General features: G+C 34.4%; 1 protein-coding gene across 1 annotated transcript in view; it reads right to left on the reverse strand.

Annotated features, from left to right (window-relative positions):
* LOC122568825 (fibrillin-1-like) overlaps positions 1 to 16838 on the reverse strand; it is a 217991-nt gene that overhangs the window by 14561 nt on the left and 186592 nt on the right. Inside the window, exon 20 of the mRNA XM_043729029.1 lies at positions 16041 to 16227. Coding sequence (XP_043584964.1) covers positions 16041 to 16227 — 187 coding nt within the window. The remainder of the gene's footprint in view (positions 1 to 16040; positions 16228 to 16838) is intronic.

Genomic DNA, 16838 nt, shown 5'->3' on the forward strand with positions numbered 1-16838 from the left:
ACCCAGTCGAATAAGAACTTATCCGAATAAGAAATTTGTTCGTGTATGGGGCAGTGGAAACTATGGAAATTAGAAGTGCTGGTTTCTAATAGAAATTGATGTTTTAATGGAAGAATTTCTTTTCTGGTCTAACCGGACTTTAAAACGCTTTATTCTCCTATAAATCCAGGAATAATCTGTGGAATATGTGGGATTTTTCCACGAAATATATTTTAAATGGAAATTTTATTCTCTCATGGAAATGACGAACATGTATACTTAAATAATTGAACAATAATATTTTCAATGTATGTAAACGATACTCGATGCAAATTTCTCAAATAAACTTTAAAGACATTCTTATTTTCTTAATTTTCTAAGATATTCCACTGATTCGTTTTAAATCATCCAAACATATATAATCTGCTATAAAGTTATATTTATATAATATCAATTTTTTAGATACTAAATTCTTCGATATAAGATCACTTAATCCTTACATATTCCAGAAAGTGAAAATTTTATTTCCGCGAGGGAATATATCGGTGAGAACGTGTTGCTCGAAAAATAGGGTGATACGTGGAAGCAGATTCTGCTCGTCTCGATGGTTTGATTCGATATCGACCGGCTCGACTGCCGTTTCTTTTTCTTCGGATTTTAATATTGGCCACGTTTGTCGTTTCACGTCCTTTCGTGTTTACTGTCGCGGCGATATTCATGTTGCAGGACCCCGGGGAAAGATTGGAAAATACTTTCAGATCCTTTGTTTCAGTCGTACAAGCTACTGAGATAGTTTTACATGGTATCGCCTTTAATCTCTTCGAAGACGAACATCTTAAAGCCGTGAGAAGATCATTTCATACTTTGTTTAATATTATTTTAAGTTTAATATTATTTAAATCCTGAATACGTTGTAACCTTTTAATGTTCTCTTTTCTATAATGAAATATGGTACATATAAATGTCACTACAACAAGTATAGTATAAAGTATACGTTTTTGTTCAATTTGTAAAAATATTAAAATAGCGTGTTACGTCTTTCTTTGTTTTCCATACGATAGGTCGTACAAAATAAAAGTGAATAAATAAATTGATTAATTTAAAAAATTCAAATTTATTAATTAATTTTCTAAATCCATCGTCTTCCGACATAAGTAGGTCGATACGCTCCGTTTAGGAAAACGTATGTCACCTTCTACATCACCTTCTATTAGGTTGTCCGAAAAGTGTCTTTCTTTTATAGACCCGTCCTTTACAACGATGCATCTTTATACAAACATGAAACCTAATCTCTCGAACGTTGTGATCTTTATTTTGATAGAACAAAATGGATCATACGTAATCCGATAAAATAATATAAAACGAAAAATGTTGTGTATCCATTATTTCCTTATAAAACGAAAGAAACTTTTCGGACGACCTAATACATCTCTACATATTTACGAAAAACTATACAAATTACACTGGGTTATGTTCCCCTCGAAACTATTTAATTCTTGTCTGAAATCAATTTTGTACTGCAGCCAGTTTAGTAGAAATTTACATTTAGAGATTAAATTTGGATATATTATATGATAAATGGAAAAACGCTCTTTTCAATGCTAAAAAGTAATTGAAAAATTATCCCATTTAAATCGAGTCTAAACAACGAAATGGCAAATTTCCTAGAGTGTAAAATAATTCGATAAACATCGAATGGTAATTAACGTTCGGCATAATGAAACTGCAATAAAATGAGCAGAGAAGAACAATGAAACAACCGAATACCGTGGAAGCGATACGAGGTAGTGGAGATACGTTCCCTTTACCAGTTGTCTGTTATTGTTCAACGATTAAATGCTCAATTGCGATACGAAAAGCGGCCTAAATGCTCCTTGGTAATTTACCATTCACTTCCGTGGATCAGCAAGGCAACCTCCGATGGAAAATAATAGACGTTCGTTGGCCCAACAATTTAAATTATTACCATTACGCGATGTGTTTAAACGAAAATGCGCCGCCATCCACCACGGCCCGAGTTTAATTATTGAAATTCGCGCTTGACAAAATTCGATGAACAAAACGCAATTTGTACAAAACCGGTATAATGTTTTGCGTAAATGGCCGGCCATAACTGATTTAATGGCAACCAGCTTGAATTACTCCATTTACAATGTAATCGTTTTAAGTTTGAACAAGCGCGGGCGCAGCAACCGTGATCGAAGTACTATCGATGCTTTCATAAATTTCCTCGGCCACATGGAAAATCCGTTTAATCCGTCATGATCGTTTCGTAAGCATAGATGATCGTTTCGTAAGCACAGGTGATCGTGACACGGTTGCATATTCCTTTTTCGTTTGGAATATTCATAAATTTTCTTATTGTACGTGTGTATACGCTCTTTGTATGCAGAACGTGTCATATACGTCGCGCGATTTCGTGTTACGTTCTAAACTTAGCTAGCGATAGGAAATATTTACGAGATTTAAAAGGAGTCAGTGAACAGGAATTTTCAGCGTTTTTTGATTTTCGGATAACATGCTTTCTATTGAAAGAAAGTAATGTTTGATTAATACTATTGATTTTGGTTATTGGTGTAGTCATTCTCGTCATTACTGTACTGTGGATATCTATGCAACTTTACCTGCAATTATCTTTTATAAGGTAATTAAAAGTAATGAAAGGAATTCCCATTATGAATTAACGAACACGCACATTTTCTTGTTAGTAATATTCGTATAAATGTGCAGGTTCGCTCGATTTCGACGAGGCTCTGTAATATTGAAGTGTAACACGTAATCTACAACTGGCGACCAACGACTCCCAATAGAGTGATTTACCTACTTCAACCGCTTTAAATTACTTGTAAACTGTGTGTATGAAAAAACATTTCAAATAAAAACTGTATGATATCAAGGGATGCGTAAAGTATGATAATTAGATTTTTACTAATTTGCATATGTAAGGGTTATTCTGAATTTTTCAAGTGGAATATGCAACGTTTCACGCTGCAATTCGAAAGAATAATGAACGCTGACGATGAGTAAACATATTTTATAACAACGATTCAAAGTGTAGAAAAGATTCAAGAATTAGTAATAAGAAGTAAAGAAGAAATATACTATGAATCATTTACTAATTATATTATATTAATTATGTCGAAAATACATTATATTATATGTTACGTCGAGCGACACTTTACCTAGACCAGGCCACACACTGCGGGCAAGATGACCGCCAAATGTCCGCACGTCCTTACGGCATAGCCTTAGTAGTCTTAAGGACCTATCATAAATCTCAGGCATTTTCTAGCTAAAGTCCTTCAGACCGTACAAACATCTTTTTACTGATTCGTTTCCAAAGCCTATTGTTTATTACGGGAAGACAGGGGAAAGTTAGTTTTTCTCACGTACGATACATTACACTAGCAAATATCTATCGAGGGCGGCTAAGACCCTTCCTAGTCCATCAACCTTCTTTTATCCAATCAGAAGCAAGTCTACTGCCCTCACCTTCCTAACCAAAATTGTCATGAACAAATCCGATGGTCCCTTGCTTTAGACACACCCATCGCTAGCTCTCCTCCGACACAGCTTCCTCGCCACTTTAACTTACTTATTCTTCACCGTTAGAATCGTCAACATGTCATTACCGGGTTTCTATCCTTAAATCAATCACTTACTTAAAATATACATACGCATCAGTGTAACTATCTTCTATATGAAGTTGTTGGAATAAACATTAATTTATACCTGTTAATTCAGTGTAAATTCAGTTGAACCACCTTTATTGTCGTAACAGAAATCAGGGGATCGATCATTTCGTGGCGTCGATTATCTAATCGTAACGGGAATTTATGACTCCCGTTGACGTGCCTTCTTGCGATCGCGAATCTCTCCGCGAATGGTCGAATAAACATTATAGATTTATATTCAGAAAAATGATCTCCAATTATATAAGAATTATTTCAACCCTTCTGTTCAACAAATTATTTGAACCACACCAATTTATTATTTTAATTAATTATATAAAATTCTTACAATTTCTCTCGAATTTGTTCCACGTTCATACATATAGCCTTGTCCAATACGATAGGAATATTTTCAATTATAAAACTGCAATACCGAGTCGGTCGAATTATAAGTCCCATTGTGTCAGCACGATCGATCGTACAGTTCAATCCGTCTTTCTGAATCCTCGGAAAAGTGAAACGATTCGGGCATAATACGATAAAGCAGTCAGTCAATAAGACAAAAAATAAAAAAGAGAGAAATATCATGGAACGATGTATATACACGCGTTGTTCGTAGTTGTGTTACGATAGACGGCACCGGACTACGGTGAAATTGCTTTCTGAAGAAGTTCACGAAACGACCGGAGCTCGGATAGTTAAGCGCAGAATCTGTAAACTTTTCACGGCTGATTACTCCGATGTTGCCAAGCCATTGAAGTAATGAAGTTTAAATCCCTGATAACGCTGAAACTCGCCGGGGATTGATACGGCCTTTCATCCCTCGCAACACGTCCTTTATTTCATTCTATTTTCTCCCTATTTGCGTTTTTCCCCTTTCTCTTCGTTTCTTTTCTTCTTCCCCTTAGCTCCCTTTTTAATTATTATTTTAATTAGTCTTTAGTGCAGTGTCAATTACAAAGTTGTTAGTAGACTGCGGATATTTATGCACTTAAGGGAAATTTCAAAATGCAAAAATGTATAGAGAGCCAAACAAAGTGGACAAAGATAAGCAAACAGTTGGATATAAGCATAGTAAATATAAACGTAGTTTAATCGAACTGGTACAACTTTTATATACCGAAGTTTTATTTATCGATATGCAATCGAAATTGACATTTACATCTCTGTGCAAATAATATATATTTAACGAAACTTCATTGATATCTGTTTCCACTAGTTGTCTATTTACTTTTGTCCCCGATTATATGTAAAATATCCAAAGTACAGTACTCGTTATAATAACAGTTTAACAGGTAAGTAAAAAATTCTAGCAAAATCCTATTCTTTTAATTGTGTTCATAAAAACATAAATTTGCATAAATATATGCAATCTAGACATTATTTTTTTTATTTAATAATTTACATTCACAATTTGTCCAATTTGGACATTTGGTGAAATTAGACATTATTAGCGATGGTTTGAGAGAATATATACTGGCTCACGATATATCTCTATGATCGATATATTGTGGACGAGGCGAATCAATATATTTACAGTGACGAATTTGTCTAACGGATAGAGGAGAAAAAAAGTTGTTGTAATATGCGTCGGAATGGGTAAAATGTTTAGATTGTGCCATGATCGATGTTTGCACAACGATGAAACTCGATTTCGCGTGACTTGGCTACGCAATAAATGGAATGGATAGATTTGATTTATTGGTATGAATTTTAATTTTTCGAAGGAAATGTAAATATATTCTAGGATTTATTGGTTAGGATTTATTTAGTATTTCATTGGTTTTTATATAATCTCAATTTTTATCTAGATAATAAGGCAAATTATAATTATAATTAGATTGTGTGTAAATTATAATTATAGCTAAATATTCGCGAGAAATTAAAAGGTGCAAAAATGTACAGAAAGCATGTAATATGCAGAGATATGTAAAATATTGAAAGTAAGGGATTCAATTTCAATTTTATCTCTTTACTTATAATCTAGTTTTTATAATCAAATCGTTTGGAAGATACATTTAGTAATAATTTTCTTGATTCCCGTTAAAAGCTACCATAATTGTCTATTTTAGTTATTAACAAATGCGTATCATAACATCATACAATGAAACGAATACCTGTTAATTGAGAAATATCTTGTTTGTACAATTTTCATGGCAAGCGTCACTGAATTCCAAAAGATTGATCTATCAAACTGGCATATTAGTAGGGTGTCAAAACACTAACAAATATAAGTGGGGTTGATAGCTCGGGTTAAATGAAATATAAATCTACTTAACAGAGAACAATTTATCACAACTTATTTTCCATCTTGTTGCTGTAACTCGACATGTATATCGTTTGATTTGCCGAAACGATTGACACAGCTTTATGAAACGTTTATTGAACTCGATCTGCAGAATAAAATCTTCGTATAATCTTTCGAATCATGTACGACTCTCGCGTATCGCGTAAATGGCAAAGACGTCGCGGATCGACGTTAATTTAGCAGTTTCATTAAAAGAGACGGTGCCGTCCGAACGATCGTCGACTCTGCATAAACTCGGACGAAATAGTCCCGTAACGAGGTTAAGGATTATCCAAGCGACGTCGCCTGTTTCTCGTTTATTCGTCGTTCATTTTGCTTGCCCAGCCTCGGCGATTTCGCGGAATACACGTTGGTCGCGTCCTTCGTGAGAGCGGAAATAAAATTTCGGGGGTTTTAATTACCGGTCGACCCAGCCACTCCTCACTACGTTTCTTCCCAAGATCGTGTTCGCTTGTTTTTACATTCTCTGCCTAACTTAACCCCTGCTTGCCAATATTTGTAACGAAATTGACGAGTTGAAATATGGGAAATCCGTACAAAACCATATATTAAAGGTGGTGAGTTTTTCTTGCTTTTGTGACTTTTTAATCTGTAAAATTGTATTTATCGAATGTCTTCATAGTAAACATAAAATAATAAACATAGAATTCAGAGATTCAAGCATAGTATTAAACATTATAACACACTTGAGAACTTACGAAAATAATAATACATTTAAATGAGGACAATGTAATATCTCAAAAGGGATTGATGTTGTCGAGTATATGTTTATACAAAAGTTGTTTGGTATATAGAGGGATGTTATTTAATACAAGTAATTTTCCCATAAGCGTAGTAACGAGGAAAATATGAAAATCAAGTTATTTTTGAAAATAAATCTCTGTATTTTTTTTTATTCATGATATGCTAGCATTTGTTGAAATGAATACAACGACCTAACACTAGGTATAGAACTTTTTTCCTTTTGATAGTCTGTCAATGTATTATATAAATGTATCTACTTAAAAATGACAGAAATTATCAACTTTTGCCATGTAGATAATGAAATGTCCAATTTGACGACATTACTAAAAGAAGTAATTGAAAAGAAAAGACAGGAATTTATCAGTAGGTGCCATCTTTTAATGGTACAATGTTATCATTCACAATAATATTGTTCAATAGAAATCATTTCGTACAAAGAAACGAAATTCTATTCGAATATGGTTAAAAAATTATAGGTCCTAGAAAAATTTATTTCAACTTTTACACGTACTGGAAGATAAATATATGATCGTAAATGTTAACCACTCTATGGTTGAAAAAGATGAAAGCATAATGTACAAAGAAATAAATTTAACCGACCTGATGTATTTTTATCTATCATTCACCCTCTCTAAATTTTTAAATGTGATAAATGCAGAAACTCCATAGTTTAAGTGATCACTTTTGACATTTTTGAAGAAATTTAAGAAATACGAAGAATAATAACTAAACTGCAATTTTTGTGCAAATTTATACTTTTATGAATACAAGTAAAAGACTAGAATCTAGCATTTTTGCATTTTTAAACGTCGCATGAATGTATAAAAATATGGACTAATAATCACATTTAAAATATTATTCTGATGGCTGGAAACTTAAAGGCAACGCCGGTGAAAAAATATCTCGGACTATTAATGTACACTTGATACTTGAAGTTCCCCAACTCGATAAATCTTTTCAAGGGGGTTGAATCAAGGACTATGAACAATCGCGTTTAGCGAAGCTTTAAATGAATCGCATTCCTTCAATTCGTCTACTGTTTCGTTGCTCATTGCCATTCACGAGCAATTTAAACAATTTAAATAATTCAAGTTGCCGGCGTTATTCAAATAAAATTAAATAATGGATGGAATTAAGTTTTACTGTCGCGTACCACTAGGGAAATTCCCAACTCTAAGCGAACGGCCTGATTTCAAGAATCTCCCGTTAGAACCTCATCTACCATCGAGTTAGTCATTTTTGGATCGAAAATTTCCACTGGGATTGAAAAAGAAACTCAGCTTTCATTGCTAACGTACGAAGGTATATCAAAGAAAGAAACGTTTATCCTTATTTGAAATACAAATGTAACGTAATATATTCTTTAAAAATTTCATGAAAATTAGAAACATTCCGATATTTATTATTTTATATTATACTTTTTTATATTTTTACTGGAATTTATTTATTTCGTTATTTATGAAAATGGAATGCTTATGGAGAAAACGTGTTGTGTATCTGGCAAATTTTCCTTTCGTTCTTCCAAAATTTTATTCTTCGTTTCTCTAAAATTCTAACATACAACCTGTCAGAATTCCGTTCCACAGTCCTTCGAAATTCCATTTCAGCTACCTTCAAAATTTCATCCTCTCAATCCTTCTCCATACGTGCTGTATCGCTACTGGATTTCTACGAAATACTATTTCAACAGTCTGTCCTCTTACGGATTTCCGAAGTCCATTTGGTGTTTAGCGTTATTCCTATCCAAATATATTCTATCACACGATTTTATTAGTTTTTATCTTATTATTAAATTGCAATGGAAAGAAGCTCTTTTTTATTTCGAAGTAATAGGTACTAATCGATAAAATTGGTAACGTTTAACCCACTTAATTTCATACATCTCTATTCTCTTTCGATAATAAAATGAAATGTAGAATTTTTAGTTATAACGATAATCATCCAATTTACCCATCCTCAGGCACATATTATATATAATATATTCTGACAAAGTACAGTATAAATACAGTCTTATATAACCCTCAGGCATAAAATGAGAAATCGCAATACTGAAGCTATTTATTCTTCATTTCCGGTCATTTTCTTCCAGTTCAGCTAAGATGGTATTTCCTAATTACCTACTATAGTATAATATAATAGATATACTCAACCATACATGCTCTTTAACGCGTTGACGCCGGCGCGACCCATCGGCGGGTCTCACGTGTCTGTCCCGTGGGGCGGCGTGCTCCATCGGCGTATCACACGTGTCTGTCCCAAGGGGCGACGATGGATCACACATGTATTTCACAAAATAGGTAGTACAAAATAGGTTTATATTATTCTATCTCAACATTATAAGCAGGCATACAATAGTAAAAACATAACAATTCAATATTATAAACTTAACATAATTATTTCCTTTCTTCATACAATTTTTTAAAACAAGTTAGGCAGAGTGCCGGCTGGCCCTTACAACGATCACAATATGTTGTTACTTTTTTGGTTCTCTTCGCGGCATACTCTTTACCTTTTATTCTAGAAATCCGTTTACAACTTTCTTTACACCGCCGTTTCGTTTAGCTCGCGGGTCCTTGATACGACTGTAGAAAATGTGATCGTTTTTTGGGCAGTACTTCATTTTCACTTGGCATTTCTTCTCTGTGAGAATTCACTATATTTAAAAGGTGATAAATAATTCCTTCGCGAAATTTTAAAATATAATACTTTTAGTACCCCATTTTCTATGTATATACCACGCATTTACGAGGCAAGTCCCACATATTAATTCCATTACAATTTTTTTATACCATTTTATGGTTCTACGCAAACAACTATAATAGGATGACATCTTATCGGATAGATCAACTCCCTTTTTAGCATCATTATAAAAAAAACAGTGTCTGGCTTTAATTTACTATTAAACATATATGAACAATAGTGCACCTATGTTTTTTAGAAGTAGCTAGCATACATACTGGCCTTTTGTCAGTCCATTTTACGTAATCTAACACTATTTTCGTCGTGCATGTTCCTTACGTGCGCCGTTGTTCTTCGACGGGCATGCACGACTATTCTTTTTTTCCTGAACAGAATTGAAAAATTTTTTGATTCGCGCTATGAACGTTTCTTATAGAAAAATGTTCACAGAATAGCGTGCGATGGTTGGAATTCGCGTCAGATCTCTACTTTTTGAGAAAAATCGAAAAGGGTACAAAATTAGGGCCAAAGCTGATTCCGTCGGCTTTACTTAACATTTATAGATATATGCAAATTGATATTGACAAACTATTGTATATCAATGTATCAGTTGAAGTTCACGGAATTTATTGAACCCAACAGGAATCGTATAGCTTTTGTAATTTTGCTATAAATTGAGGTCAAAGTTGAAAAATTGCGGTCGTGTCGAACAGTCTAATGTGACCCAGCGTCGCCCCACGGAGCAGACAGTGAATTCGGCCGCTGCCCCACGGAGAAAACCATGAATATCGGCGCCAGCGTCAACGTGTTTTAAATAATTTTGAAGGACAAAAAAAAAAAAAAGAAAAACAAAAATCTAAAAACCGTTTAAGCTATTTAAGTTCATTTTTCATTATTCTTTGTCGCTTCCTTAAAAATGATACATTTACTATTTTTACTTAAAATCATCATTACTCACTTTTATATTAATATAATATAATATAATACAAAGTAATACAATATATATATATATATTATAACAGTAAAAGTTATATGTATATATTAAATAACAAAACATGGAAGGGAAACACAAATAAACACAAAACAAAAAAAAAAATACAAGAAGTACAAAAGTACGAAATCGCAACACAAAAGCCATTTAACTTTCACTCTAGCTATTCTCTTCTACTTCACCTAAAACGGTATCTGCTAATTATCTAACAAACCCATTGAGAACCTCATATGAAGCATCTAAAACGGTACGAACTACCCCATATCCCTTCAAACGAAGAATCCGCTAAACGCTTGCTGCTAATTCGTCAACCATGAAACTACACGATCCGATTTCGCTTCGTATTTGCTCGCCCGTGGGCTACTTGCGATGTGTCGTGTTTCCGCTAGCAATTTCGGGGAAACCTCCGCGGGACCAATTTAACACCGCCCTGTGTGCCCGAGTGCGCTCGTTAATTCGTAATTACTGTACGAATTACAGTCACTTGGGACGCCATCACGACGCCAGACGGAAGCTGCGAAGCGAGGGCAGACAAGAGGGTGAGATAAGAGATAGGTAACGTCGATTTTCGCGACCATGCCTTTTTATCGAAATTTAATCTATATACCGCGATGGGAACGACACCAGGTCGATCGCGTCTGATTGTATATTCATATAGGGCTGGGTGAAAAACACGCCTTCGGGGGCAGCGGTAACGAGAAACGCGACGTAATCTGTCGCTTCGAGGCGAAGTCGACGCGACCACGCCGCGATGTGCCGTGAAAAATTATGGGAGCCGGGGTATTCGGTTGACGTGACTGAAAAATCTCGAGTATATCAAGGGGGACTTTTATTTTTAATAACGCTTGCATACGTTTCTTTGAATTGCGAGTGAAATTTTGCGACGGAACGTTGTAATTGTTAGAGTTACTATTATTTCTTCTTTTAATCAATTAATTATAGTCGCATCAAGCACGGTAATTGGTGATCGAATGATTTAGTTGGAAATATACGTATGACGTGTTGGATTTATAATTGTTTTGGAAAGGTTGATTTGTTTGAAATATTTTAGCAGTTGTAATTAATATTCTTTAAGAAAGTTTAGGGTAGTGTGGTGGTTGAATTTTTAAATAAATTCCAAGATCCAACTTCAGTACCCAAAATTCCAAAAGTCGCGTCACCTAGAGCTCGGTTCTTCTTACGTAGGTTCTTCACTCTTAGAGAATCTTTGTTCCTTGATCGGGGACCGTGGAATGTGCGAATCGGTGAAAAATCAGCGTTGAAAGGGGTGGCAAAGCGGAAATGGGGCCACGAAAGTGGCCACGATACGCGCGAAACCATCGGCGCGGGCTCGCGCGTATCGCAGCAGCCAAGTGCAGTCAGCGAACCACTCGATGCACAATGGCTTCGCACTCTTTCATTTCGCAGCCGACTACCCATGTCTTTGTATATATACATATACACGTATGCATGCGAGTGTTGTTCAACGTTTTCCGTCAGATTTTCGCGTCGAAAAATAGAATGTTACCGCGGTGAGGTAAAGGCGTAGATCGTTCGCGGAAAGCACTCCGTTTCTATTGCCAAATAGACATCGTTGCGATGCATTTTTTCTGTTGCCTCTGAAGAAACACAAACGTTCTCTTGTGCTTTTATGTCGAGAGTTAAGATCATTTGCATGGATGTTCGTGATACCAATGTAGATTTTAGGTATGATAATAAACGAGGAACAGCGTTTTGAATAGTTCCAAATGCTTTAACGTTAGAACTACTGACGATTAAAGTTTGAGGTACCAAGAAAATCAAAGTGAAAGGCAAGTTAGTCCCATAAACATTCGGATAGTAACAAAATTTTACTTGTGAAATGTGTGACTTGTGAAACGTCATTTCTTGTAATCTCTTCTTTATGGAAGAGTAAAAGAGATTTGATTGCTTTTGATGAGGCACATTTTGCGTTTATTTAAAATGTTCATGAGTAGAAGATTAAAAAATACTTGTTCTAAAGTTACAAAGTTCTGCCTTGTCTATAAAAAGCGTATTCATTATATCAGATACTATAAAAATATTACACTATTAATACCGATAAGTTAAACTATTATTTACAGTATCATTTCCACAGCAATCATATCTTCTTCAATAGATAAATTGTTATAAAATATCTATTAAATATTGCTTTCAATAGAACAAACGAAATCCATTAAAATTAAACTTCTCATTATTTATCTTTGAAAACGATTATTCAGAGCAAGGTAAGGAAAATTATGAAAATAAGTCGAAAACACAGGCTAAAAAGAAGAAAGAGATCGCTTTTGCTAGAACAGAGAAATCTCGCGGGGGAGAATTATTTTTTAATTCCGCCTGAGAGTATCGTGATACTAAATAAAAGAACGGCTTGTCTGCGGCCGAGCAGGAAACATTTTCCCGGAAATTGTGCCGTAAGTAAAAATCAAGACCATGAAATAACGCAGCGATAAGTCAAAGTAATCTGGAAATGGAAATCAGTCGTAAATCAATTTTTACTGAAACAGTTCCACGTTCTTGTGAATCACACAGATTCGTACTATTATTTCACCTAAATGTTGTAAAATTATTTTGCTGGACTGAGAAATACATTATACAATAACCAAATATGTATATAATAATATACTGTATATAATACTCCAACATTTTTAGTTAATTTTTAATTTCACTAATCAATGTAAAACTTCTTCATTTATCGACGCAGCTTTAGTTTTCTTCTGCGTTTGATAGCTACGGAATTCAATTGAATTAAGACTTTAAATTACAATTAAGTATACTCCTTTAATTACTACAGACTTGGACAAATAAAACAACTAAAACAACTAAAAGTAGATAAAACAAGTAAACAAAAGCATTCTAATAAATAAGACATACATATCCATGAACAGATAAAGAATGCTTCAAAAATATCTACGAAAAATAATTCCAGGAAGCTGAGAAAGAAATATCGTGACATGGAATACACGAGAAAGCGAGGGAATCGATAGAAACAGGGGAAACACTTGCCGGAGATGGATGATTTTTCGAAGATCGTGGATCGAAAGGAAGTCCCAAGAGCTCGCTGCAACTATCTGCATTTTCAGCCTCGAACTGGGCTAAGATGGTGGGTTGAGTGGAAGAAGTGGAATGAGAGAAAGGTCGAAGCTGGACAGAACCGATGATTCCCTGAAAATTCTTTAAAAACAGAGGAAAGTCGAAAGAAAAGAGTAATTTCTTCTCAAGTTGCTTTAATCTCAACAAAATCAGAACTGGAACTGTATTAAATGTAGTGATAATGAAGGAAGAGGGAAAAGAGAGAGGCAAGAAAAGAAGGAAGAACTGATATCATTCGTCGTAGGATGCGAAATATTTGAACTGAAAAAATGTCGAAACTGTTGGCGCATCGAATCCTCGGGATACAGTGAGAGATACTGGATTTAAAATTCTAATGAGGCTATTACTTTGTGTTCTGTATTCCCCTGGGAACATGTTTTCAACTAAAAAAGGGTTATATCGTTGTGTCTGTATAAGTAGCGTGTGAAAGCTTGTTTTATATTCAGATACATTTTTATGAACGTTTAGTTTTTATAACGATACTATGAACGAATTCTGATGGTAGCAACAAGTCGATATAACAAAAGTTTGTGGAATCATAGGAAAAGAGGTAATTATTTAACGAAAAATTAAAAAGTAAGAGGTCATTTGTCGAATTAAACCATCTAATTGTCTTGAATTTTATGTTAAAACTTTCATGGAAACGTTAAATATATTTTTGTTTGTTGAAACCAGAATAAAATAAAAATTCGAAGACTAGACTAGAATAGATGTTATACACATGGAATAAAGCTTGGAATTTTTAAAATAATTATGAGAAGATCAAATGTGACAAATAAAACTTAAACATAGTATGTATATATATATACAATTTCTAATATTATTTATGTTGTTCATAATCTATATCATACTTTTACATAATATAATACGTTCCAAATTATATTCCTTTATTTTAATTCTAACTGATTTACGTATCTTCTAATAAGTTTTTGAATTTCCTAATTCGAACGCTGTTAAAATGAATTATCGTTTCAATAAAATTTATCATTTCAAATTGGAATTGACATTTGATTTTTGCTTTTATTATTTATAGTATTATTTATTATTTGGAAACTCTGTGAAACATTATTTTCTGAACATTTATTTTAACATCTTAGCCTGCGTTTCTTTTCGGTAGATGTAAAAAACGTGACATTTTTCCTACGTAAACTACAATTGGTCTCATAGGACCAGTTAGTAGCAGTTACCACTTTGTTGTGTACAAGTCGCAAATGATACTAATTTTTCCGCGATCGTGCATAGGACGACCGCAAATGGGGTCGTTACGTCCCCTACTTTGTTTCAGCCAGCGCATTGAAATATTTCTGCGACAACAGTTAGAAAAAGTCCCTTTAAAAGTTAATTCCCGTTTTTTCCTCGTGGACTAATTCTCGTAAAAAATGCAATCAAAAAAATGTTTAAATCAGTCGATCGAGTGGATTTTTTGGCATTTTCCCTGTGGAGCACGATATTTGTGAGAAAACATTACACACATCCATCCATTTAACTGGATGCAATGGATTAGTTCGTTTTCCGCGAAATATTCGTACGTGGAACGAAGTTAATGTTTGCAATACAGTTTCAACAGAATTCTCTGGAACTTGAATAAAATGGAAATTCTGACCGCGATTACAAAGATTGTTCGCAGGTATTATAAATACTATTCTATTTCAAATGTATGAACGAGTTGATAAATAGGTGTAAAAGGTAGAATGATAGAATCAAGTACTACATCGTGTTGGAATTTTGTGTGACTTTGTACATTTGTAAGTTAATTATTCTTGCCCGGCATGTTGATAAAGCCACTCTGCAGATAGCTTCATTACATAGCATTAAGTTGTTTAAAGTAATAAAAGGAAGTTTTAATGTAGGTGTGTATTTAACTTAATATCTTCTAGAAATAGAACAAGATGTATAAGCTTTAATCATTTTCTTGAAAATTAAATCGCGATGTTGCTTTATATATTACAGTAAATTTATGTAAGATTCTTACGATTATTAATTTTTCAACTTAAGACAATGAAACATGTCAAGAGCATCTGTATTTAAAAATATGCAATATTTATTTCATAAAACGATAGATGACGAAACGAACAATGACAAATTATATCACACGTATATAATTAGGCCTTATAATCACGTTCGATTCCATTGAAAAAGTGTGAAATGAAATAGGAAAATGAAAACTTCGAGAAGTCTGTACGAAACCTGAATCTGTATTTCGGTAATTATCAAAATCATGTAAAATTAACGCATTCAATGCGGCTTCGATACATCTATGGAGGAAGAGCAAGCTCGATATCGATGATGCCATACATTTTTTAAAAATAGTTTTCAATAGTTTAACGCATATTCTAGACATTTTTTTAAGTAAATGCAAGAAAAAATCTTTTTTTTCGATATTCTTCATGGAAGAAAAAAAATTGTAGAGATTCTCCCGCATTGAACGTAAATAATATGAACTTTAATATTGCAAACTTGGAAATCGCATGAAACTGTGTGCAATCGGAAGCCAAAGATCTAATAAAGCAACAAGGGGAGAGTAATACTAGGAAGGACAGAAGCGTGTAGAAACGTGCAGAAGCGTGCAGAAACTTACAGTCTCCGAGGGGATACGAGGCAGGTAGTTGGGCTTGACCTTGGTTCTCGTGAATGGGATGAACTTCGTGATAAGCCGCCCTCGCTTCCTGATAAGCGTCCTGTCTCTGTCCTCGATAGTTCTGAACAGCGTACGCTCCGGAGAAGATTCTTGTATACCTCAGATAGCATCCGCTCGGTATCTGCCACTGAAAATGCGGCTCGTGATTTTCCTCTCCCTCTATTTCCTCCTTTGAGGCTCGTTCAGACATGGCCAGTAACTTAGTCAAGCGAGACAAGTAAGTAACTCACTATTAATGGTTTAGAATTTAGGGCCTTTAAACGTCGTTTACATTAGGCAACTTTTGATTGAACGATTTAACCGATCGACTTTAAGTTGTTCAAATTCACTCGTGTAAACACAGTGTCAACCAAATTGAAACGACTTTTACTCTAGGGAGATGAGATGTTGGCATACTACCTGCAAGCTGAAACGGCACTGGGAAAAGAGGAATCGTTCGCTCGTACTAACCGACGGACAAAACAGTGACGCCCCTATTCAGACACATTGTTATTATTGGCCGAGTCGGACGATTTCCCTTTCCCCTGTGTCATTTCAGCTTGTGGGTAATGTGCCAACATCTCATATCTTCATCGTAGTCGTCCAATCAGAAATAATTCATTCTTCTGGTTTTGATCGAGCGACCTGGTCATCTCAGCTATAGATGCCAAACACCATTTAGATATATCCAGCAGTTTATTTTTACCGATTTATCGAATGTATCTGACCGCTATCTTAAAATTTTAGTACCGAGTTTCT

This window comes from Bombus pyrosoma, linkage group LG6 (genome assembly GCF_014825855.1).
Source record: "Bombus pyrosoma isolate SC7728 linkage group LG6, ASM1482585v1, whole genome shotgun sequence".
NCBI classification, from domain to species: Eukaryota; Metazoa; Arthropoda; class Insecta; order Hymenoptera; family Apidae; genus Bombus; species Bombus pyrosoma.